The 22653-nt window shown below is 35.3% G+C and overlaps 4 protein-coding genes across 13 annotated transcripts; 3 read left to right on the plus strand and 1 right to left on the minus strand.

Moving 5' to 3' along the window:
* Positions 1-296: 296 nt before the first annotated feature.
* Positions 297-3569, plus strand: LOC105171641 (DNA-directed RNA polymerase V subunit 7). Of its 7 annotated transcripts, none has more exons than XM_011092820.3 (4): positions 307-750; positions 1150-1261; positions 1581-1650; positions 2773-3569. In XM_011092820.3, the coding sequence occupies exon 4, from the start codon at positions 2788-2790 to the stop codon at positions 3316-3318; it is 531 nt and encodes a 176-aa protein (XP_011091122.1). In that variant the 5' UTR covers positions 307-750; positions 1150-1261; positions 1581-1650; positions 2773-2787; the 3' UTR covers positions 3319-3569. The 7 variants fall into 7 exon arrangements, with proteins under 7 accessions (XP_011091123.1, XP_011091122.1, XP_011091121.1 ...); XM_011092817.3 differs by having other exon boundaries at positions 312-750; positions 1479-1650; XM_011092819.3 differs by lacking the exon at positions 1150-1261 and having other exon boundaries at positions 1578-1650.
* Positions 3570-5958: 2389 nt separating this feature from the next.
* LOC105171643 (phosphatidate cytidylyltransferase 1) lies at positions 5959-12883 on the plus strand. 4 transcript variants are annotated; one of them, XM_011092822.3, is made up of 12 exons: positions 5959-6047; positions 6947-7150; positions 7621-7874; positions 9290-9441; positions 9780-9921; positions 10355-10511; positions 10769-10816; positions 10911-10997; positions 11345-11473; positions 11575-11631; positions 12073-12156; positions 12247-12883. In XM_011092822.3, exons 2-12 carry the CDS (start codon positions 7067-7069, stop codon positions 12334-12336), a joined length of 1284 nt encoding a protein of 427 aa, XP_011091124.1. In that variant the 5' UTR covers positions 5959-6047; positions 6947-7066; the 3' UTR covers positions 12337-12883. The 4 variants fall into 4 exon arrangements, with proteins under 4 accessions (XP_011091124.1, XP_011091125.1, XP_011091127.1 ...); XM_011092823.3 differs by having other exon boundaries at positions 6012-6114; XM_011092825.3 differs by having other exon boundaries at positions 6023-6119.
* A 1300-nt stretch (positions 12884-14183) lies between these two features.
* LOC105171640 (PRA1 family protein D) lies at positions 14184-14939 on the plus strand. Its single transcript, XM_011092815.3, has one exon. It carries the CDS (start codon positions 14290-14292, stop codon positions 14800-14802), a length of 513 nt encoding a protein of 170 aa, XP_011091117.1. The 5' UTR covers positions 14184-14289; the 3' UTR covers positions 14803-14939.
* A 1971-nt stretch (positions 14940-16910) lies between these two features.
* On the minus strand, positions 16911-22068 carry LOC105171639 (magnesium transporter MRS2-I). Its single transcript, XM_011092813.3, has 11 exons — positions 21527-22068; positions 21157-21186; positions 20390-20537; positions 20101-20222; positions 19485-19559; positions 18167-18394; positions 18053-18097; positions 17600-17644; positions 17467-17496; positions 17268-17387; positions 16911-17171 (listed from the first exon to the last, which is right to left on the minus strand). The coding sequence occupies exons 1-11, from the start codon at positions 21800-21802 to the stop codon at positions 17085-17087; spliced, it is 1206 nt and encodes a 401-aa protein (XP_011091115.1). The 5' UTR covers positions 21803-22068; the 3' UTR covers positions 16911-17084.
* Between the last annotated feature and the right edge of the window lie 585 nt (positions 22069-22653).

The following is a 22653-nucleotide window of genomic DNA, read 5'->3' on the forward strand; positions in this document are numbered from 1 at the left end:
TATTCATCATTATTTTTCGTCCAAAATATATTATCATCTACCTCAAATATTTTCCAAATATATATACTCATTTATAATCCATTTTTTATGTAATTTTTATATTTATCTTTTACATATTTAAAATTATTAAGTTATAAAAATATGTTTAAATTATTCAACTATTATAATAACAATATATAGTAATATAGGAATCTGATGCAATACCACTAATCAAATAAAAATTTACATAATGATATCTATGATTAAAAAAAAAGAAAAATCCTTAAAATTAAAAGCAGAGTAGTAAGTAGACTAAAATTGCAATTAACCCCCACATTTTCACTTAATTGCTTATTCACCCCAAATATTTTACCTAACTTCACTAACTCTCAACTCTGAAGTCCAATCCTCACACTTACTGCAGTCTACAAGACTTCTATTTTGCCCTTCCCAGAGAGCGAGAGAGAGAGAGGCAAAGGTCAGATCTCTCTCGCACTTTTAATCTCCTTTCTATGCCAAGTCGCGACTCACACGCACACCAACCAACGGGGGCCGGTGTGGCGGGGTTTTACGGTGGCCGGGGTGGCGGGGTCTCAGTGGTCAAATCGGTATTTACGAGAGCCAGGCCTGTGTTTAAATAAAAATCTAAAAAAGGTATAAAGCGCACTGCCTGCTTCTAGCCCTCAACACACTGTCCCACCGAAGCAGCTTATTGAGGTGTTTACGGAGAAGACGAGAGATTCACTAGAATTTGGTTGCTGCATTCTTCAGGTTTATTATCTGCAATGTTTTTTCTCCTTTCTTGAGATGTATTATGTAATCACCACTACAAATGCAGTGTTTGTTGCCTCCGCTCCTTACTTCTTTTATAACGCGTCAAAGGTTGAATCTTTGCAGTTTTTGTATCGATTCTTGAATTGGGTCTGTCTGTAGCAGCGTATGCTGAAATTTTCGTTGTGTTGATCACCTATGAATTCTATCTTATTCCCCATCACAAAAGAAAAAGATTGAGTTTTACTGGATTTTATGTTGATTCATGAATTGGGTTGTTGACTCTTCTGCTAAGCTGGCTTCTGAGCATCGCTTTTTTTACCCCTCTTTGTGTGAGTGTGTGTGTTTTCAGTAGCATAGGTTGAATTTGTTCTGCATTGTTTTGGGTTTGGGTTTTAGGTTTTGAGCTGAGTTCTAGGATGTTGCTTGTGTTTTCTCCTGGGATCAAACTTAAGATGCAAGAAGAAGAAGTGAAGGACGGGGTCGAAGGCATTGATAATTGACAAAAAGGGTGGTGGATTCTACTCAAATCTTCAGAAAGCCAAATAGACCTTTGTTCTTCCTCTCTTTATCTTTGATAAATTCTAATCTTATGTTAAGAACTTGTTTCTGGTTTTTTCACTATAGTTTCTGTTTTCTTCTTTATTGTTAGTAAATTTGTGTGATTTGCAAAGATTATGAGTACAGTAACTTATTGAACAGAAGTTGTCGAATTGTTTGTCGTGTAGATAAGATAATGTAAAGAACCTGAACAGCAGGCCCGAAGTATTGTAATGCCTGGAGGATAAGGTTTAATACAGATTTTGTGGTGTTCTCTGTTCTGCTAGCAGGCCTGTTTACTGGATTTCTCGAGCCCCTGAAACAGAGACACAGCAATCTGCTTTTTCTTACCTTTCTGAGGTGGGATATATTAGGACCATCTTACAAGTCATGAAGATAAATTTGATATCATTCTTGTGCTATTTCCATTAAATATTCTGTTATATATTTTTGGTTACTATTGATTTGGCTTTCTGTTTGGATGTGCTGTTTCTCGTGATACTCCCTGATTGAATAGAATGGTCTATAGTTTAGATACTACACTAATCGATCAGAACAAAGATCTTTTGTTCAATATCAAACCTGATGGACTGATTGCATTCTTTTCCTATTTCAAGGAAAAAGAACTACATATTACTTGGATAGCTCTAAAAACCTCAGAAACTCTATATAGTGAAGGAAGGGATGCTTATTTGGTTTTATCCTTTGTTTGTCATTACAGTCAACTTTTTATGAAGATCCGTTGTTTCATAATGATTCTGGCATCTCCATTGGGGTTGTTAAGATCACCATCCAATCAGTTGATAATAGTCGTAACTTGTTATGGTTCTATGAGGTTTGCGCCTAACTATAAAACATTCATCTTTCTTGAATTGGTCTTAATGGTAGCATTGAACCAATCGGATGAATATCTAGGGTTTCTTTCACATATGCCAGTGACCATATGGCTTCCATGAGTGTTTAAGATTTGAACATGCTGTTCTATATGTAGAAATTTGATGGGCTAATTACTTTGGAAAGAACAAAAGTGATTCTTTATCCTTCCTCAGATATTAACTTGATAATCGATTGGCAAACAACTGCACAACATGGTATCATTGATAAGTTGGTCAGTGTTTTGAATTTCATTCGGTATTAATAATATCCCATGTGGGACACAAACTATAACAAATGCCAGCATGGTGTGAATAGACTAATGCCATCATGTTGTTTTTCCCAATTTGGTGCCTATTGTGTATTTCTAGTGCTCGGTTAGTTCTACTTACCATTTTTTTCATTTAGCTGTCATTTTCGTTTTTCTGTTGTGATCATTTGGCCAATAAACATCAAGAATCCATGCTGTTCTTGCATTTTCCCAGAGACATTATGCTAATAATCCAAATATCTTTTCCCCTCTACCATGACCACAAATTTCTTATTACAATGTTAGTTTTACGTGTAATTGTTCTAAAGTTCCACTCACATGTCTACTGTCCACCGCAGGTAGTATCCTGAAAAATGTTTCTTAGATCACAGTTATCATGGAATGTGGTGATTCCGGCTCAGAACCTCGATGCTGAAGGTTTAATCCTTCAGAAGGCCATTTTAATCGGCCTCCTGGACGAATTTGCTGCCAAGAAGGCCTCAAAAGATATAGGTTACTTCCTTGCTGTAACGACTCTGGACCACATTGGGAAGGGCATCATTAGGCAGCATTCCGGAGACCTCCTCTTTCCTGTCGACTTCAGCTGCATCACCTTCAAGATGTTCCCGGGGGAGATCTTGGAAGGCATCGTCCACAAAATTCTGAAGCACGGTGTCTTCGTGAAATGTGGCCCAGCAGAGAAAGTATACATCTCCCATCTTAAAATGGCTGATTATCAGTACGTGCCCGGTGAGAACCCTTGTTTCAGGAACGACAAGTCCACAAAAATCGAAAAGGGTACGGTGGTACGTTTTCTGGTGCTTGCTGAGAAGTACGACGAAGCTGAGAAAGATTTCAGGGCTGTTGTCAGCTTGGAGGGTGATTTTCTTGGACCCATCAATTAGGACATGTTTATCCTCCCTTTTCTTGGTTTTACTGATTATGTTGTATTCTGGTTCTAATCTTACAAATGATGGATGAATCAGTGTTGTTATTTGCAACCTTTTACCTTTGGTTCATACTTAGGATGTAAAGATTGGACCACTCCCGATGTAGTTAGTCTTAAATATTGATTTTGACAATACTCTTAATAACTAGAGATTATGTACATTACATTTTAATGTTAGTAGTTTTATGTAAATTTTAAACTTGATTACGGTCATAATATACTAAAATGATCACCCAGAAACAGAAGTTATGATCAACATGTCATGAAAGTCAACATTGATCACCCAAAAATGTGGATAGAAATATTTCATTTAGCTATTGAACTTCTTTTATGAAGCTGATCATTGAATGCAACTGTGTGCTGAATACAACATAAACCAAACAAAAGACCTTATGTTGTCATTGGCCTGTTAATCTCCTCCTACCGGTAGGTGTAATAAATTTGGAAGGCAAAATTATATTTTTGGTCCATAGTCTACTCTATTTACAACAAATTTGGTTGTTTTCACCTCACATTTGGTCTTTATTTTGGGAAATTTAATCATATGTTGAAATTTTTGGTCCTCTTCATATTGAAGTAGATATCATTTATTGTCATGTAGTTAGGACTAAAATTGTCGGACACATAATTAAATTTATAAAAAAATGACTAAATATGAGATGTTCAAGACCAAATGTGTAAATGGAGTAATTTACATAATTAAAAGTACTAATGATCCGTAGTATACCAAATATATAATTTTGACTAAATCGAAAAAAGGCGTGGAAAATTGATTAACTTGCCAATTTTTAAGATTGAGATATAACAGTTCCAAAAAGGGAAATCCACCGAAACGATTTCTAATTGATTTCGTGTTAAAAAGAATTTGAAATTTCTAAAGGCTACATCTGGATGGAATTATTTGAATTGCACGACTCGCTATTAAAAGAAATGAAAATCCATCAATACTTCACAAGGTATAATGATTCAAAATGAGAACTGACGAATTTGAAATCATTTTAGTATTAAATTATTCAAACAAATTCAAACGATCTCTTATTAGAAATTTAAAATCTCTAGTTTCAAATTTATCGATTCAAACCAAATGTAATATTTTAGCAAATATAATTCACAGTAAGAGTTGAACTATTTAAAGCTTTTCTAATAACATTGAATTATCCAAATAAATTCAAAAAATTTACCAGTAAAAATTTGAAAATCTCTAATTTTAAATTCACTATTCCAAAAACAACAGGGAAGAGTATCTGATGATGAGACATTTTATTATCTAGGGAAGAGATGCCCACTCCACCATTGCTGCTTTTCTTTTACAAGATTCTAAAGGTGTAAAGGTGGGAAAGCACCTGAATAAGCAAGCAAGCTGTGCAAACCATGTGTTTCCAAACAACTGACAACTATACACTGTGTATCAACTTGTATAATTTCTCATCACATCCCCTCTACCATTCAAATTTAATCACCTTTAATTATAGTTACAATAAATATATTACAACCAAACCCCCTAATTTTTTTTTTTTATATTCACCTCCAATTTTGAAATTCCGTCTAAGGATGGTGGAATTTTATATAAATTTTACTCCATCAAATTTAAAATTTTAAAAAGGATAAATGCCAAAAATTAGAATCTCGAGGAGATGGGGTCTTTCAGAGGACAACCTAATAATTTGGGTTTAAAATCTTTTATGGGGGGATTTTAAGTTCAAATTTATACGAATGCGTGAGCATAAAAAAAAGAAAATCTTGAAGAGGCGAATGCAAATAACTCCACTTGAAATGGACTAACTCAGCATAATTAATGAACAAAAAGTCCAATGAACTCCCATGTTTTCATTTATTATCTTACACGCCACAAATTTTCATTGAATCCCTATTTGACTTTTGTTTATTAACATAAATAGTGGACGATTTAACTAATATGTTAATATGATTATGATCAATAAATAAATTAAAATAAATAATAACTCATATAAAGTGAGATAAATAACGGTAAACAAACAAATTACTTGAGCTCTTTTATCAACCGAAAATGTATTCTCACAACATAAAAATTTATTTGTCAATGACAAGTAACATAAACAATTTAAGAAAAAAAATTTGTTATTAGCGGTAAACATCTTGAGTAAATTTTTAAAAAAAAAACAGATATTATTAAAAGAATATATATTTAAATGAAATAATGACAAATAATTTAACAAAAAAAAAAATCATTCACATAAAAGAAATTATTCATCATTATTTTTCGTCCAAAATATATTATCATCTACCTCAAATATTTTCCAAATATACATACTCATTTATAATCCATTTTTTATGTAATTTTTATATTTATCTTTTACATATTTAAAATTATTAAGTTATAAAAATATGTTTAAATTATTCAACTATTATAATAACAATACATAGTAATATAGGAATCTGATGCAATACCACTAATCAAATAAAAATTTACATAAAGATATCTATGATTAAAAAAAATGAAAAATCCTTAAAAGTAAAAGCAGAGTAGTAAGTAGACTAAAATTGCAATTAACCCCCACATTTTCACTTAATTGCTTATTCACCCCAAATATTTTACCTAACTTCACTAACTCTCAACTCTGAAGTCCAATCCTCACACTTACTGCAGTCTACAAGACTTCTATTTTGCCCTTCCCAGAGAGAGAGGAGAGAGAGAGAGAGGCAGAGGTCAGATCTCTCTCGCACTTTTAATCTCCTTTTCTGTTCTGAGTTAGCGCCTGTCACCTTACTAGTGGTCAAGTTTCGTTCTTCTTTTCCTCTTCCGCTGCTGGATTCTTTTTTTTCTTGTATGATTATGTTGGTTTTGTTGAAGCAATGCAGCGTAGTTTATGTTAATGGTGGGCGGAATTCATTTTTGGTTTTGCGAATTGATGTATATGTCTCAAGTAAATTTTATACTGTATTGGGTTTAAGTTGGTTGAATTTTTTTGTTATCAAGATGCATCCTACAGCTGCTGCAATCTCTATTTGCTATATATTTCTGCTCTTAAGTGCCGACCTTTTGTTTTTCGCATCAAGATGCATTCTTTGGTTTTCTGCTGTTTTAATCTTCAACCTTGTAGAAAATATGTCTACTTCATATAATTTTTGGGTTTTGAAGAGCATAGAAATTTGTATATAGCAATATGTCTTTTCTTTCTTGTTCTTCTCTATGGTGAAATTACTAATGAAATCAAAACAAAGAATCCAGGATTCCGTTTTCTGGTTGCCAAGCAGCAGCACCAAAGAAAGGAAATTGACGTGTATTTATTGCTCGGAACATTATTAGAAGCTTCTGACTTGCTTTTTGGATCTTTCTCGTATCTTTGTAGTTGCCGTAAAAAGTAGACCCTGAATGTTTAAATGGGATGGGATATGATGGAGCAAGGGTAATTGTTACAAAGATGAAAAAAAAATAAATCATAATGAATAACTAGGAGAAGTTTAATTTTGCATTTGGCTAATTTTTCCTCCTTTTTCTTATTTCTTGCAGACCATGTTGGGAAGTTTTGAATTTGTGTTGGTATTGACAGTACAAAAGGAAGGAGTTTTTTTTTCTTATTTGACTTTGTTTTTGTTTATTCCAGCAACATGGAGATTGAAGTGGGGCTATAAACATCCTTATTCTTGCTCATAGTTGCTTAGGTGGTCTCTCAATTAAAATTCTGAGGTGAATGCTTGTTGGTGGGTCTAATACATAGAGAAAGATGCAAAAGGATACTGGTTCTGGTGGTACGTCAACATCCAGTGGGCCCACTTCACGGTTCCGTCGGCGCAAAAGTTCAAATGAGGTTACTTATCTTTCTAAGATACAACTAAAGAAGCATACTCTTATAATAGCAACCTTCATCTGAGCACACTTTTATAAGATCCATTTCCATTCAATTGTGTTGCATGGACTGATAAAAGTTCATTGTAGTATGCTTGTCTGCTTGGAAAAATTTTAGAGTTTGTGTAAACAAAGGATAAATCACCTGCCCTCATTTTGGATATGAGGTTGAGTTCTCTTATGGAAGAGAATGTAAGTGGAACTGTGGAAATAACATAAGAAAATAATGTTTTTGTGGAACTTTTCATTGCTGAAATACAGTAATAAAGATTTAATCACGTTGAAGATAATTGTGAGCTAAACTGTTTGTCCTGTCGTTACCAATTCAATCTGAAACAATTCATGAGCTATTTTAGCATTTGACTGTATTAATCAGAACTTATTATTCTCAAAATTCTCATTCTCTTTTCCTTTACATTTCTGTAACTCCAGGTCCCTCCAGAAGATGATAAAGCAAATGGCAGTCATCTACTCGTTAATGACCATAATAAGTACAAGTCAATGTTAATCCGCACGTATTCAACTGTTTGGATGATTGGAGGATTTGTCTTGATAATTTACATGGGTCACCTTTATATATGGGCCATGGTTGTTGTCATTCAAATTTTTATGGCTAAGGAGTTGTTCAATTTACTTAGGAGAGCACATGAAGACAGACACCTCCCTGGTTTTAGGCTCTTAAATTGGTAAGTGACTTCGCCTCTTCTCGGGTCTCTCAATTTTATGTTATTGGTCTTCTCTTTTTTGTGCTTTGGGTACGATCTCTTGCTACGGCTAAAATACTTAGGTAATTAGTGCTTGTGGTCTCTCAGCACGTGAAAAGCCAGAAACTAGCTTCTGTAGGCTTTTAGCTTACTTTGAATTTAATCAACCTCTCTATGATCATTCTGGGATTGTTTGTTTATGTTGAATTTGTTACAAACTAGTTCTATAGCATATGCAGTTTATCATAATCTTCTCGTGATCTTCTTATGTCCTCCATCTCTTAATTTAATGCTTTTACTTTGTTTCCTTCTATGATAAGTTAAAAGCATTGGCACTATACGATACTTCCTCTTGATTTGATTTATTAAGAGAATCTGCTTAATTTGAACTGTACAAAAATTTTCTTTGGCGTCTGTAACATGAAAGTGAAATAGCAGTTAATCTGTGAACATATCTAAGGATCATTTGTTTCATCCATGTTTTTGTAATGAACTTCACTACCGTTCACATTGAATTTTAGGAAGGGTAATCCGGTGCCTTCCACCATCTTAAAGGACAGTGGGTATTGAATATTGCCAATGGCAACAATATATATATATATATATATATCCTCTTTTATGTGTGTTTTTGAGGTGGTTGTCTTTTGCGTCACCTTTGATTAAACTGGTTGCCTCAGTTGCTGTACAATCAGTTGTTCTAAAGACCTTGTATTTTGGTTCATGTTTTTGATGAATCTTCTCATTTTTGGAGTAACCTCTGCATTACAAGTTTCTATGTCCTTTACCACTTCCAGAAGGTATTATTTCCAACCCCCTATGTATTCAGCCACCTGCTTCGCTTTACAGTTGCTCAAATGATTGTTCCTTTTTGAACTTAATGGCTGTGTGTAAAGGATGTAATGAGATGTCCTATCAGTCCTAATCCCTGAGAAAATGTATTTTGTGGTGTTATTTGGTCACTTGACGCGCTTCTTCCAACAGCTTGTTTAGTTGCATAAGAGTGGAGTATCACGTCATCTGAAGGATAACATTGCTCTGACTTAATGTTTCTCTATGATAATTTTTCTGCACCTAGTTACTGAAATTGACCAAACAATAGATCATCTGTTCTTCAATTTCTTGGCGAAGCTGAGAGATACGCCTGCAGGTAATCAACACTTACAACCAGTTTAGACGTCTCAGTTGTGAAGCTCTTATGCTCCTTGACATTCTTGCACAGCTATAACATCCGGCATCAGTCTCTTACTTTTGGATGTATTGGCTTTATTTTCTTTATCTTTTACGGGACTGCTTCTGCTTCTGGCTTTTCCTTTTTCTTGTTTACTCGAAGATTACACCTGGCTAACATGGATGTTCTCTTGGGATTTTGAAACATAATTCAATGCTTCTGTTTCCAGGCACTTCTTCTTCACAGCAATGCTTTTTGTATATGGTCGGATTCTCAGTCAGAGGCTTGTGAATACTGTCACTACAGACAAATTTTTGTATAAGCTTGTTGGCAGATTTATCAAGTATCACATGGTTACCTGTTATTTCTTGTATATCGCAGGTTGGTACAGATAATTGGTAACTGTTTCTTTTGTTTATTTCTTTACATGGCCCTGAGATATCTAATTGCTAAATTACATCTTCTTCTATGTTATACTTTTTTGTGGTGGATGGCACTTAATATCACATACCGAGAGCCTCTTTTGTTTTTACATTCAGGATCACATACAACATTAGTCTTTAGATATTACCATCAGCAAAATGTGACTCTGCCTTCGTATATACCTATGAAATTTGTCTGGTTCCCATATTTCATGTAATCATTTTGCAGTGCTCTTTAGGATGTCTTCTGGCAGTCGAATATGAAACTGAATATCATCTTTCTCTGGGTGGATTCAGGTTTTATGTGGTTCATTCTTACATTGAAGAAGAAGATGTACAAGTATCAATTTGGCCAATATGCATGGACGCATATGATTTTGATTGTGGTGTTTACACAGTCATCTTTCACCGGGGCAAATATTTTTGAAGGGATTTTCTGGTATAACAGTTTTGTTTCCCTGTTTTATTCTGTCTTAATTTTATTTGACTTGTACTGGTCTAGTTGTTTTACTTTCACCAGTTTGCCACCTTCTGGCTGAGTTAACAGAAAATTTGTATACACACCATTGTCCTGATTTGGTTGTATGCCCTAAATTGCTATGGAACCTAGGGAGAAAATACTGTGGGTAGGTCTTTGGAGAATATGTGAAGGAAAACTTGAATTTTTCTTCTACCTCTTTCTTTTAGAAATTACTGACCAAAATTCTTTTACTGTTAGATCTTCTATATCTGGATTTCAACTTCTCTGGAATTTGAGTGTACACCATAAAATGGTTGTATTTATTTCTGTAATTAACATGAAGTCTTCTAATTATATCCATATTAGCTGAGCTTGTATAAAGAACTTCAGACACAGATTAACAACAATGCAGGTTCCTTCTTCCAGCATCACTTATTGTCATCAATGACATTGCTGCTTACATTTTTGGGTTCTTCTTTGGGAAAACTCCTTTGATCAAGCTCTCACCAAAGAAGACATGGGAGGGCTTTATTGGAGCTTCTGTTACTACTATGATCTCTGCCTTCGTGGTAAGCAATTTATCCATTTAATGACAATTTTTATTTAAGTGATAGAGGTTTCTAGCTACCTATCAATGCCTATTTTGGACTTTCAAACTCATGTATTTTTTTTGGGATGATATACTTCTAGGTGTTTCTATGCTAGTAAATAACCTGCATGGCTGCATGTACTTTGCGTCATCAGAATATTCTTCAAAATAAACAAATAAGATGGCAAGTGAATTCAACATTCTTACCAATGCATTTATCGTGCTTTCTTCTTTCAGCTGGCAAATATATTGGGTCGCTTTCAGTGGTTGACTTGTCCAAGGAAGGTAATTGCTGCCTTAAACCAGATATTCTTTGGTTACGTAGTTTACTCGTCTGTTTTTGAGAGACTTAAATGTTCTATTTACTACATAATTATAGGATTTGTCGACTGGTTGGCTTCATTGCGATCCTGGTCCATTGTTTAAGCCGGAATATTTTACTCTCCCAGAGTGGTTTCCTGGATGGGTAAGTACGATTTATGCTTGATACATCTTGTTATCTAAAAATTTTATTGTTGACATACTGAACATGATATGCTTGGGAGTTTTTGTTTATCTTGTGAGTCTTCTGACAGTGAATCTTGTCTATTTTCTGTGAATTGTACAAATATTCACCACATTAATAGCTAAATTCAAAGGGAGTTGATAACTTCTCTTATGCCTCAACCCTCTTACTTTCTGATCATCAGCAGCATTATCCTATGCTGCCAAGCTCCCCTGTCATTAAGATCATTGAAAATGAAAGTTTAAGAAACGCTACTGATTTTCAGATTTGAACTGGCAATCTGAGCTCGCTGTTCACTTTTTTTGCAGTTTCCTTGGAGAGAGATTTCTGTTTTGCCTGTGCAGTGGCATGCATTGGGTCTTGGTCTGTTTGCTTCAATTATAGCACCTTTTGGAGGCTTTTTTGCCAGTGGCTTTAAAAGAGCTTTCAAGATTAAGGTTTGACATCACTATTCTGAAATCCAATTATCCATGACTGTCGATATTCTTAGTTATGATCTAATTTCTACCTGTTCCTCGTTATCTTGTGTTTGTCACAGGATTTTGGTGATAGCATTCCTGGACATGGTGGGATCACTGATAGAATGGATTGCCAGGTAGTAATTGAAAAAGTATTAATGGAAAGGGATACTGTAAACTTAAGTTTCATCCATTTTGTTCATTTCTCTCCCTCTTTTCTTTCTGAGTCTCTTGTTGAAGTTGACTAGATTAGATCTACGGTTCCTGTATTAAGATCCCTGATTGAAATTAACTACTTATTTGATCAAACAATTCAGTTTTATTACTAGTTTTAACTGAAACAATCCTGCAAGATATACAGAACAAATTGACTGTTGATAACAAACCCCAGTACCCCCACATACCTTCCAATGTTTGTAGGCATCACGCCATTTTAAAATCTTAATATGGCCTCCTGAAAGTTTAAGAAACGCATAGTTGATTATCTGAATTCTGTTTTCACTTAAATGCTTGAAGCGACCTGTAATATTAATACTTGCTCTGTCTCAATCCATGGTTAACACTCATCAATTCTTCAGATGGTGATGGCTGTTTTTGCGTACATTTATCACCAGTCATTTGTCATACCGCAAAGCTTATCGATCGAGATGATTATGGACCAGGTAAACATCTACATCTAAGTCAGTTGCTAACCCATCTAATGATTTTCTACAAATTAAAAAATATTTGTCAATCTTGTTCCTCTGGTGTAGATACTGATGAACCTCACCTACGAGGAGCAGCGAGCTCTGTACATGAAACTTGGGCAGATAATCATGGAGAGGCAATTTGGAGAATCCTGAATCTCAGAAAACCAGCCCCTGTAATTTACATATCCACCGCGTCTGCATTTCATGTATTTTCATTTTTTTCTTAAAACTCGCATGTCATGTACATGTTCCATGTCTTTCTTCCTTACAACCATATTTAGGTGCAGGCGGTCCAATCTTTTTTGCATTGTATAGTACTTTGGACCATTGATAGTGATGATGTTCACAGTATGTAGTGCCAAATCTATACGCTTCTTTGGAGTTTTTCCACCTACTGTATCTTGTCTCTTTAAGTTTAAGGCGGCACACAATAAGACCAAGTTTTCAGCTGCATTCTGGGCTCAAGAAAGTGTACACCATTGACTGAATAGAAGGTTGTCATCCTTTTAGAAGCAGTTTCCATTCTACCACAAAACTTGTGGTGTTTAGTAGTTTGACGGCAAAAAGTTTTTACTGCAATGTGGGTTTGAATTCTTACCAGAATGATTTGATGGGGCCAGACGTTGGTTCTAATATGTATTTGTCTTTGAATGAGGTTGAGTGTTGGTTCTTATTAGTTATTACTCGTGGTTTAATGTCATTTTTCGGCAGATTCATTACGTAATGCTTCTATAAATATATCATCGGTTGATGCACAGGTTTTGTTTCTACGTAATTCTGCTATGCTTTCTCATTTATGTAATTCAAATAAAAAGAAAGTATTGACATTAATTAAGGTTGTCAGGTTTGGCAAAAGTACGTTTGGTAAAGTTTGGCTCAATATTCAATAGCTATTATAAGGACCCTAAATAAATATGGTTAGTTTGTCTGATATTGCAACAAACCTTCTTTTTATAATTTTTACTTTCAAAAAGAAAGGAGACCCTTATAATGAGTTCTTGTGCAGAATCATCACACCCCCCCCCCCCATAACCTTTTCAAAATAGAAACATGTTGTTTTTCATTAAATATTATCACTTATTTAAATGGGATGACCTAAAATTTGAAGGAAAATATTCTATTAATTGCACACAAAAAATTATATTTAAAATGATTAATTACATTTAAATCTCATCTAAAAATGCTAAATTACATTTTTGCAATTACACTTATATTGCCTCCAAAAATTCACCATTTACATATGATCCTCCTTTTATTAGGGTTTTAATGAAAAAAATACTGACGTTGGCAAGAAAAAAAATTGCGATTTCTTGTAATAGTTTTATACTTGTAAGCGGATGGAAAGTAATATATATACTGTCAAAAGAGTATAATTATTATAAACTATTATTATCAAACTATAGCCATTGGATCGAAAATAGCCATAGATGAACGAAAAAATTGGTCATGTGATGGTGCTTTTTTACTTCCTATAAATGGAGTGTGGTTAACATGCATCAATTTTTGAAAATATACTGTTCAAGTACTTTATCTAGTGATTTAAGAAATATACACAATAATAATGTTCATCTCACCCCATCTCACACATAGGAAGGAAAAAAAGTATATGATTATCCAATAGCAATGATTCAAAAATAATATTTGATTACAATTATACTATTTTAATTTTATATATATTATATTTATCTCGTTATAAATATAAAAAATTATATGAGAAAGTTAAATGAGAAGTAAATTTGAAAATTATGTATCTTTTTATTGATGTCAGTATTTTTCATCCAACCTCAAACGATTGGGGATCAGGTGTAAAAGAATTTTAGGTACAATTTTAAAATTTATTTGAGAAAAAATATAGTTTTATATTTTTAAATGGGCGAAAATGTAATTTGTCCTATTTAAAAAAGTCACTATTGTTGACCCTAAATTTAATTTCTATCTATCTACTAATTTCATTTATTTATTCACCTAAATCTGAAAAAATGACTACTTCAATACAAGTAAACAACAATTCCTTACTCTTTAATTGTTTCTTTCAAAAATTCGTTTGCACTTCGCACCTTTGCTCCTTTCTCTAACATCAATTCCAAGAAAATCAGTGACCAACAAATGTCATCACCGGCTCCACCACCGGCCACCACCAACTCCGCCGTGCTCCGCCCATGGCCGCAGTTCCTAGACCTTTCAGCTCTTAGCCTCCCCATCTCCCTTTCCGAATCCTCCTACCGTCTCACTCAGAATTTCCGCTTTTTCTTCCCAAACTACGTTGTCCTTACTCTCCTCGTCTTCCTCCTCACCCTTCTCACCCGCCCCCTCACCTTGATATTCTTCCTATGCATTTTTGCCGCCTGGATATACTTGGTCTCGCGCGATGAACCCCTCACTATATTGGATTACGATATTGATCAGAAAATAATTGTTGGGTTTCTCGTTGTGATGACTTTGGTTGCACTTTTGTGGACCAAAGTTTGGTCCAAACTCCTGGTTGCTCTCATTGTTGGGGCCGTGATCGTGCTTCTTCATGGGGTTTTGAGGTCGCCCGAGGATTCTGTGGAGGATTCGCCATATGGGTCGTTGCTTAATGCTGTGGATAGTCCCAGGGGGGAGTATGCTAGTGTCTGAAAATTAGGGTTCTTTGGATTTCTGATTTTTAGGGGCATTTTAGTTTTGAAATTTAGTTCTTTATTCATTTTCTATGTTTACTGTTGCCATTGTTCTGATCACAAATGTTGGATTAATGGGAGTTCCATTTAGTTTTACAGAGTCTTGATTTTTATGTCAGGGGATTGAATCGAGCGTGTGTTACCCTATATGCATAATTCTTTTGCTTATTTGTTTAATCTTGTGAATTGAGATGCAAGCTGGAAGCTTGTTAATCCCAGTATGCGACTTAGTGTACTGCTGAAGTTGTTAATCAGGATTACAGTAAACATGGAGTTCATGATGTTTTTACCTGTTATACTTCATCATGCTGTAATTCTTCCTGACATTTTTTGATATGGTTACAGAAATTCTGGGTTGATCCACTTGATGACTTATGGTACTTTGTTGATTGTGAAAATGCAAATAATACCATATTTAGACTAGCATGAGGTGATAATGTATGGTTTCTGTTGTATAATCCTGGGATTACCGGCTCAATCCAAATACCATTGATATAGACATGTAGATCTATTCCTCATTCTTGTGAGGAGGTAAGTTGTATCTCAACTTGTTAGCTGTTACCGACACTTGTTGTCAAATATTCTTGTGATTTCGTCCTTTAGGCGACAGTGACAGACAGCACTGGTTAGCCAAGAGAACATGAACTCAAACAATGTAAAAGATGAGGATAAGGGGTTGGCAAAGGCCTTGGGAGGTGAAGAAGAACAAACCCGTTTGGTCACTCTATGTGGGAAAAATGGCTGATGTTCTGGAGAGCAGTTACTCTTAATTTAAAGTTTAGATGCAAACACTAGACTGGGTGAAATAGCAGCATGAAAGAAATTTAGAACAAAAGGTGACGGCAGAGAGTGTTAGCCTAGCTAGCCTTGTCAGAAAGCTTGAGGAGAAGTGAAGTTCATACGTTTTACTTCAGTATGACTATGAGTAATGCTGATTGCTATAGTGGAACAAACATTTTAGCCTTACTGTTAAGTGTGTATGGATGTTATTTTTGCTTACTTGCAGTTGGTTTTCTTTATTCCTTATTCCATCTTTGGAACTTTGTTCACTTGAAAATCTCCAAAGACTGACAGAGAGCGAAGAAGAGCTGAAAACGCCTCATCATAATGTCTGGAGTCCATGGAACCAGCGGATCCGAAAGAGCTCTCGTAATGAGAAAAGATCTATCTACTGGACCTTAGATGAGGAAACACAAGTGTAAGAACTCTGCTTTTATCTGATAAAGTTTCTTGTCGAGAATTCCTTTGAAGGTAGATTTAGAGATTTTCGGTGGAACATTTGGTAGCATACACTTGTTGATTGGAAATATCAAGATAATCGTATAGGAAAAAACCAGCGAATATTGGTATCAATATTGGTCTTATACATTAGGGGTATGCAGTGCTTTTGTGAGCCTGGAGTTGTGAAAGACCTTGCCCAAAATATCTCTTAACAAATTCAGTTTAGTCCTCAAATCACCAAATTACCTTCATTGATGTTGATTTATTGTATTTCATTGGAAGCAAACACTTTGGAAGTTGCTGTCTTGGGACCTTCTACCAATCAAGACCGAGAAATGGTTGGTTGCCCCATTATCAGCAAATTCAAGAATTTTACATGTGGTGCAGCTGCACAATTATTTTCAGGACAACAACAAAGAGTACAACATATACTGCTTCTTTGTTCATCAGACGAAATGCTTTTTTTCTTTTGCTTTTAAAAAATTACAGTTTACAAGTAGCGACCAACCTGCCCTTTTACTTTATTTGCGACAATTTTTTGAGGCAAGTGAGGGTTTTATGGTCAATTCACAAGTGATGAGAATAGGAGAGGTGGGTGAGTGAACTGACGCATACTATGTAATAGATTCGGTTTGGTTGAAAAGGTTTCGGACAATCAAAATTAACTGAACAAAAACATCCAACGGCAATTGAGAAGAGCTTGTGACAAAAATTCCCAGGATTACTGAAACTGCTGTTATTATAAGAATGTACACATCAAGAATTCTACTTGGTTGAATTGGATAAAGAGCAAGCGAAGAGAAAAGGAAAAAGAATTTTCTTTGGAGTATTAACCTTGAACCTGTATATACATCTAGCAATAATAATTTATTAAAAAAAAATAATCAAAGAATAGCATGCTTTTCTTTATGAATTCACTATAATAGTCACCACAACCCAAAATGGTAAGCTAGCTAAAAAAAATTTGCAGTCATCTATACATTGGATTGACTCAACTTCCATCGCATCCTCTCCGTTCAATCAAGAACCAACAAGACCTTTGTAGCGAGCATAAGAAATTATAAGTACAAAAACTGTTGAGCAAAGAACCCCTGTGAAGATAACCACCTGCAGAAGTTAACACAGATATCAATAGTAGATAGTGATTGACATCAATTACAAAGTAAAAAGATGATTCTAAACAAATTGAGATACAATGCTGACCCATTTAAACATGTAACCATGATCATCATTCCACGTATATGGAATGTTCATACCAAAAATTCCAGCCACCAACGAGTAAATGGATAAACACACAGTTCCAGAGCTGAGAAATAGCTCTAGCTGCAGCCAGAAAAGAAGAGCATAATGACATTCAGCCAGCAGAAGATGATAATCTATTCCAAAGTGCATGGAAACACACCTGAATCAGCTGATTTCGGTGATTGTCAAGCTGAAATGTAACAGTTTACGATGGTTTAGATTGCGGCTCATTCAAGATGGAAAAAATGTATCAATCAAATGTCAAATGTCAAATGTCTCAACTCTTTGGTTACCTGGATATTGATGTAGTCTTCTGTGTTATCGATATATTCCCGAAGCTGCAAATATTAAACCCAAGATTGCATAAGAATCCCTGTGGTTATTTTGTACAAAGGATAATAGTCCAAGATAAATTAAAGTATTGAACTGCAAAGCCAAAACAGCATGAAGACATGACATAATGACTGTTTTAGTTTCCAGAGAACAAATAATTTCAAATGGAGCTCAACCGGAACTGGTCATAAATTGTCAAGTACCAACTATATATTGGAGGACTGATGAATCCCCTGGTGATCCTATCACTTCATTCAGTAACTCTTCAATAAAAAAGAACCTTTCCTCACATAAATCCAAATGTTGAAGCAGCCGCAATTCCACCCCTCATTTGGATGAGATACATAATTCAAGGTGTTAAATAACATTTGGACAGGAAATGCTTTAAGTTATAACTAATATAATTTACATACCGTGGTTAGTTTGTTGAGTGTGCCATCAATTTGCATGAAGTAAGCCTGAAAAAGAATAGTCACCATTTAAAAACAACTTGTAAAACTCAATCCTGATACGATCAGAATTTGTACCTCAAGTAGCATTTCGAGTTCCTCAACATCATTTTCTTCCCCACCACGAACTGTTGCCATACTTGCCCTACTAGCTCTAGATATCCTGGAGCCTACCATAGGTGACACAAGGGACCAATTAGCTGCGCCTGAGTCACTCAAAGGTGACGCGGCAGCTAACTTTCTAGATAAGTAAAGGTCCGCCATGTCATCATCGTCATCCAAAAGCTGTTCTAGCTCATCTCTAACCTGCATGAAGATATTGGACTAAAATCAGCGGTAACTAATAGAATATTTCTCCTCTCTCTGTAAGACGCGTGGCAGAAATCAATTGGCTGTGATGCACATCGAGGTTATTTATGAAAATCCTAGACAAGATTCTAGGATCTCTTCCAACTAATTTCCAGATCCCATAACCTCAGTTGGACACTTGGTACTTGTATATTATAGTTTGGTAGGATCTAAATATTGACTGGATGATAATGCAGTCTTGAGGTATATCCTTGAAGGACCTGGTTGGACATAAAATGACTGGTGGCGTCATGTGAATCTAAATTTCAACTTGTGGAGAACATAAGGATTACATGGTATACACAGAGAGAATAGGTCCTTGTACAGGAAAGTAGACTATTAATTCATGGCTAGGTGAATAGAAATGTTTTCTTAAGGTGAAGGTGTATATGCTCTTAGAAATGAAAAGGTTGAGACTAAAAAACCCTTACCATCCAACCCCATGTCACAGCGACTAAAAGAACTATTACCCAGATTCCCATTCATCCTGATTCATTTGCACCACCAATACGGTATGTGAAATAAAATCTGATCAAAGGACCTAAAAAATGATCCTCTTGGAAGATTTTGGGGGAGTAGCTGGAGCCAAATATTGCATGGTACTTTAGAAGCAAGAAGATTGGGAACCTTGGTAAACTATGTCAAAGGGGAGTTTGGGGGGGGGGGGGGGGGGTGGAGGATTGGGTATTGACAACTGTATCTGTCCCCAACAATATCTAATAAAACTAAATGTCTTGCATTAACAAGAAATTATATGTTGGCTAGGTAAGTTTTTTAAATACTAGCTAAAATGTTCAGCTGGCTGAGACTTCATTAGTCAACAGAGCCAAGCATTTTCTCCAGACAAAAATGACAAACATCTATATATTGTTTCAGACTAAATCACATACATCAGTTATATCTGTGGTAAAAGCAGTGAACTGTAGAAGGTAACCATATAAGGCGTCGTTGCAGGTGGCCCTCAATGCAAAATACAGAAGAAGAAAAATGGAGCTTTACTGTCATAAATGGAAATTTTCATACTCAACCTTTTTAAAAGGGTTTCTACCTTTTGTACACGAGCAGTCAACCTTGTCATTTGACTCTTTAATTTACGCACTCGATCTAAATTACGGCTACTAATCTGCAAAGAATTACATAATTAGACAACATATAATACTCGAACTTCACAATATTTCACTGGAATGCATAGAGAATGAAATGGGAAAAAGGGATTGTGGTCCAACCAAATGAGGCACATAAAGATCTACACTAGGGTCCAAGAAGAATAAAAGTAAACTACTATCAAAAACCAAATTACAAAGATTACATAGAGTTCATAGGAAAAAAGATTTTGACTTCAGATGAAAACCATAATGTAGTTCTGAGAGATCTATGTCGCTACACTACATTAACGGAAGTTGAACAAATACGGTATGCAAGGAGAAAAGCCCCTGTCTAATCAGGTCTATCACTACCCCAGCATAACGAACACACTTGGAGGTTCACCCAATGCCAAAAGTCACTTGCACTTCGGAGATGCAAGAACAAAGTAGCAAAATTGCATAAATGGGGAAGGAATTATGAATGTTTTGCGCTGTATTACATATTTTATATTTTAGATTTTCTAATTGAAGTATCATATTCCATGCCACACACGCACAAAAAAAAAAAGAGAAATGCACCTTTGATGTAAGCATATCTAGAGCTGGGTAAACAGCAGTCTCCAGTTCTATTGTGCGGGCAGCCAGGTAACTGCAAATGGCTTCCAAGGCCACCTCGAGGGCTCGGAACTCAAACGGAGAATCTAAAATGTTCCATATAGATTATTATATACACTGAACTGCTAGTCATTAAGAAACTTGAAATTTCTAGACATCCAGCAAGACTGAAAGAGAAAAAATAGGCCCCTCCCCTGTCATCAGAATCAGAAAGACCAGCATGCCATTTCAGATAAGGAAAGAAAAAAATTACCATCTTCATCAGCAGTTTCAACATCATTGTGCACTGCCAAATTGCCATCTCCATTATCTTCTCTATTCAAATTCACTGATTTAAGTCGCCTTCTAAGGTCCTCCACTATAGGAACTACATTATCATCTGATGGATCGCGAAGCAACACCTAACCAATAGCAGAGTCAAAATCAAAGCCTGCAACTGAAGCAACAGTCCTGTCTAGTATGTTTCAAGATCTATCAGATAATTCTGACTACCAAAGAGTAGTTTCCCTAAAAAATGGTCAGTGTGAGTGAGATATGGTGGCCATTCTTCATGCTGTGAATTTGACCTTCCATGATTCAAGAAGCTTGAACAACAAGTATCATCAGTAAACAAAAACATCAACTTAGGTGAAGCATCCAAGTAGCAACAACGTTCACAGTGAAAATGCAACAGGAGACAGGTCAAATTGAAAAAGGTTCATGTCAATAAGTATTAAAGGTAAGCAGTATTATATAAGTGCGACAGCATAGTCATTTTCATGTTATTTGGAAAAACAGTGTGAGGTCATCCAATGAATGTCAGCTGTAAGGGCCAAAGCCAAACTCATTTAACTAGGAGTTTGGAAAACAAACAGACAACCTAAATCCTTAGCACGTTTTTTACCTTGTCATTGAGTTCATCGAAACAAACACTTATGCTTCACAAGCATCAAATCAAATTTCACCAACTCCATTTGACAATACTAAATTTTTGAAAACCTTGGCTTTAATGTACAAAAATACATATATATAAAAATTCACCTCATCAGCTGTAATAATGGCCTTGATATGCTGCATGAACACAAAAGAAACCAGGTAAGTACATACATTAACACCTTCAAAATAATATTTACTGACTGAACGAACACGAAGAAAAAAACTAAAGATTATTCAGTACAAATTCAAGAATAATATTAAAAATTCAACATTTACTTGGGGAGGGGGGAGCCCTTAACCTTAGACTTTTGGAAAAACAAAGCCAGAAAAGGAAAAAGGGCCTTAACGTACTCTTTCCAAGAACCCATTACTAGATTATTGAAGGCACTAAAACAGCGGGAAAAAAACAAAAAGAAGTAGGAACAAGAAAAGTGAAGTCCAAAATACAGAAATTCTGAAAATTGAAAATGCTTACTTCTAAATTGAGAACAATGGCTCTCTCACGTCCGAGAATAGTTGAGGGGTAAGACAAGAGAGGGTCGAGGATGCGGAGATCACGAGCGTGAATCTGCACCCGGTGCATGATCGCGTATTTATCAACATCCAATACAATTTCTTGACCCGAAGAATCCATTAAAATCCAGCTTCTTGACCCAGCACCCTTTTTCTTGAACCCGGCGACGGAGACGGAGACGGAGACGGCGTTGGGAGCATCTACCGGCACCACATGGCCACCTTCTCGACCCGTCATTCTCAAATACCATTAGCTGCGGAAAAGAAAAACCCAAATTTCTTAATGTTCTCTTTAGATTAATAGGTGTGCTGCATGGGGTTCCAGTTTCTTGAGAAGAAGATCACAAAATCCTAGATAGAGAAAGTGCGCGTATATAGAGATTACATATATATATAGTTGTTTTGTGTATGTAACTGTAATCTCTCTGGAGAAGGAGAAGTCTTGTCTTCGGAGAATTCTCTCTTTTCCCGATAAAAAAGTATGAATTATACGTAATCTGGGGTGGGGTGGAGTGGGGTTGGGGCTACAGCCCAATGGTTGCTTTAAATTTTTATTTAAACCCTTTTTTTTTTTTTTTTTTTCTAGAAGCCCACATGAAATCAATATTCAATAAATTAGAAAGTTAATTACTGCATTAATTCAATAATTTATAAATAAAATTAAAAATTATGAAATAAATATTCATCTAATATTGTAGAGAGAGTAACTACACCATCTTGTGCAGTAAAAATTATATATTTTATGTATGTATATTATAATCTTCAATTATTAAAGAAGTAAATATTCAAGAACCCCTCTCTCGATTAATGTAGAATAAACTTATAATAATCCGTTGTAGCAACAACTATATGTAAGAGAGAGAGAGAGAGAGAATAGTCTCCTAATAAACCAAAAAATTTTGTGTTTAAAAGAAAGATAATTAGGGATGACAATTGAATTTGAAATTTTACACAACTCAGTTTGGAACCCCACCTACTGCCCTGGATTTAGGTTCAAAAACTTAAAGACGAAGCGGATAGCAAATTCTAAAAATTAGAACTAGCTCGGCTCCTTAAAGACCACCCCCCAATCCAAACCCTCGACATATA

Source organism: Sesamum indicum, linkage group LG10 (genome assembly GCF_026168435.1).
Source record: "Sesamum indicum cultivar Baizhima isolate 11 linkage group LG10, ASM2616843v1, whole genome shotgun sequence".
In the NCBI taxonomy this organism is placed as follows: domain Eukaryota; kingdom Viridiplantae; phylum Streptophyta; class Magnoliopsida; order Lamiales; family Pedaliaceae; genus Sesamum; species Sesamum indicum.

Excerpts from the sequence above, each read along its gene's own strand:
- LOC105171641 (XM_011092821.3), top strand. The coding sequence starts at position 2,788 with ATGTTTCTTAGATCACAGTTATCATGGAATGTGGTGATTCCGGCTCAG.
- LOC105171643 (XM_011092822.3), top strand. The coding sequence starts at position 7,067 with ATGCAAAAGGATACTGGTTCTGGTGGTACGTCAACATCCAGTGGGCCC. Across the intron at positions 10,512-10,768 it reads CTATGATCTCTGCCTTCGTG|CTGGCAAATATATTGGGTCG; the intron begins GTAAGCAATTTA and ends TTCTTCTTTCAG. Across the intron at positions 10,998-11,344 it reads CAGAGTGGTTTCCTGGATGG|TTTCCTTGGAGAGAGATTTC; the intron begins GTAAGTACGATT and ends CTTTTTTTGCAG.
- LOC105171640 (XM_011092815.3), top strand. The coding sequence starts at position 14,290 with ATGTCATCACCGGCTCCACCACCGGCCACCACCAACTCCGCCGTGCTC.
- LOC105171639 (XM_011092813.3), bottom strand. The coding sequence starts at position 21,802 with ATGACGGGTCGAGAAGGTGGCCATGTGGTGCCGGTAGATGCTCCCAAC. Across the intron at positions 20,538-21,156 it reads CCATTATTACAGCTGATGAG|GTGTTGCTTCGCGATCCATC; the intron begins GTGAATTTTTAT and ends GCTATTGGTTAG. Across the intron at positions 17,645-18,052 it reads CACTCAACAAACTAACCACG|CTTCGGGAATATATCGATAA; the intron begins GTATGTAAATTA and ends TAATATTTGCAG.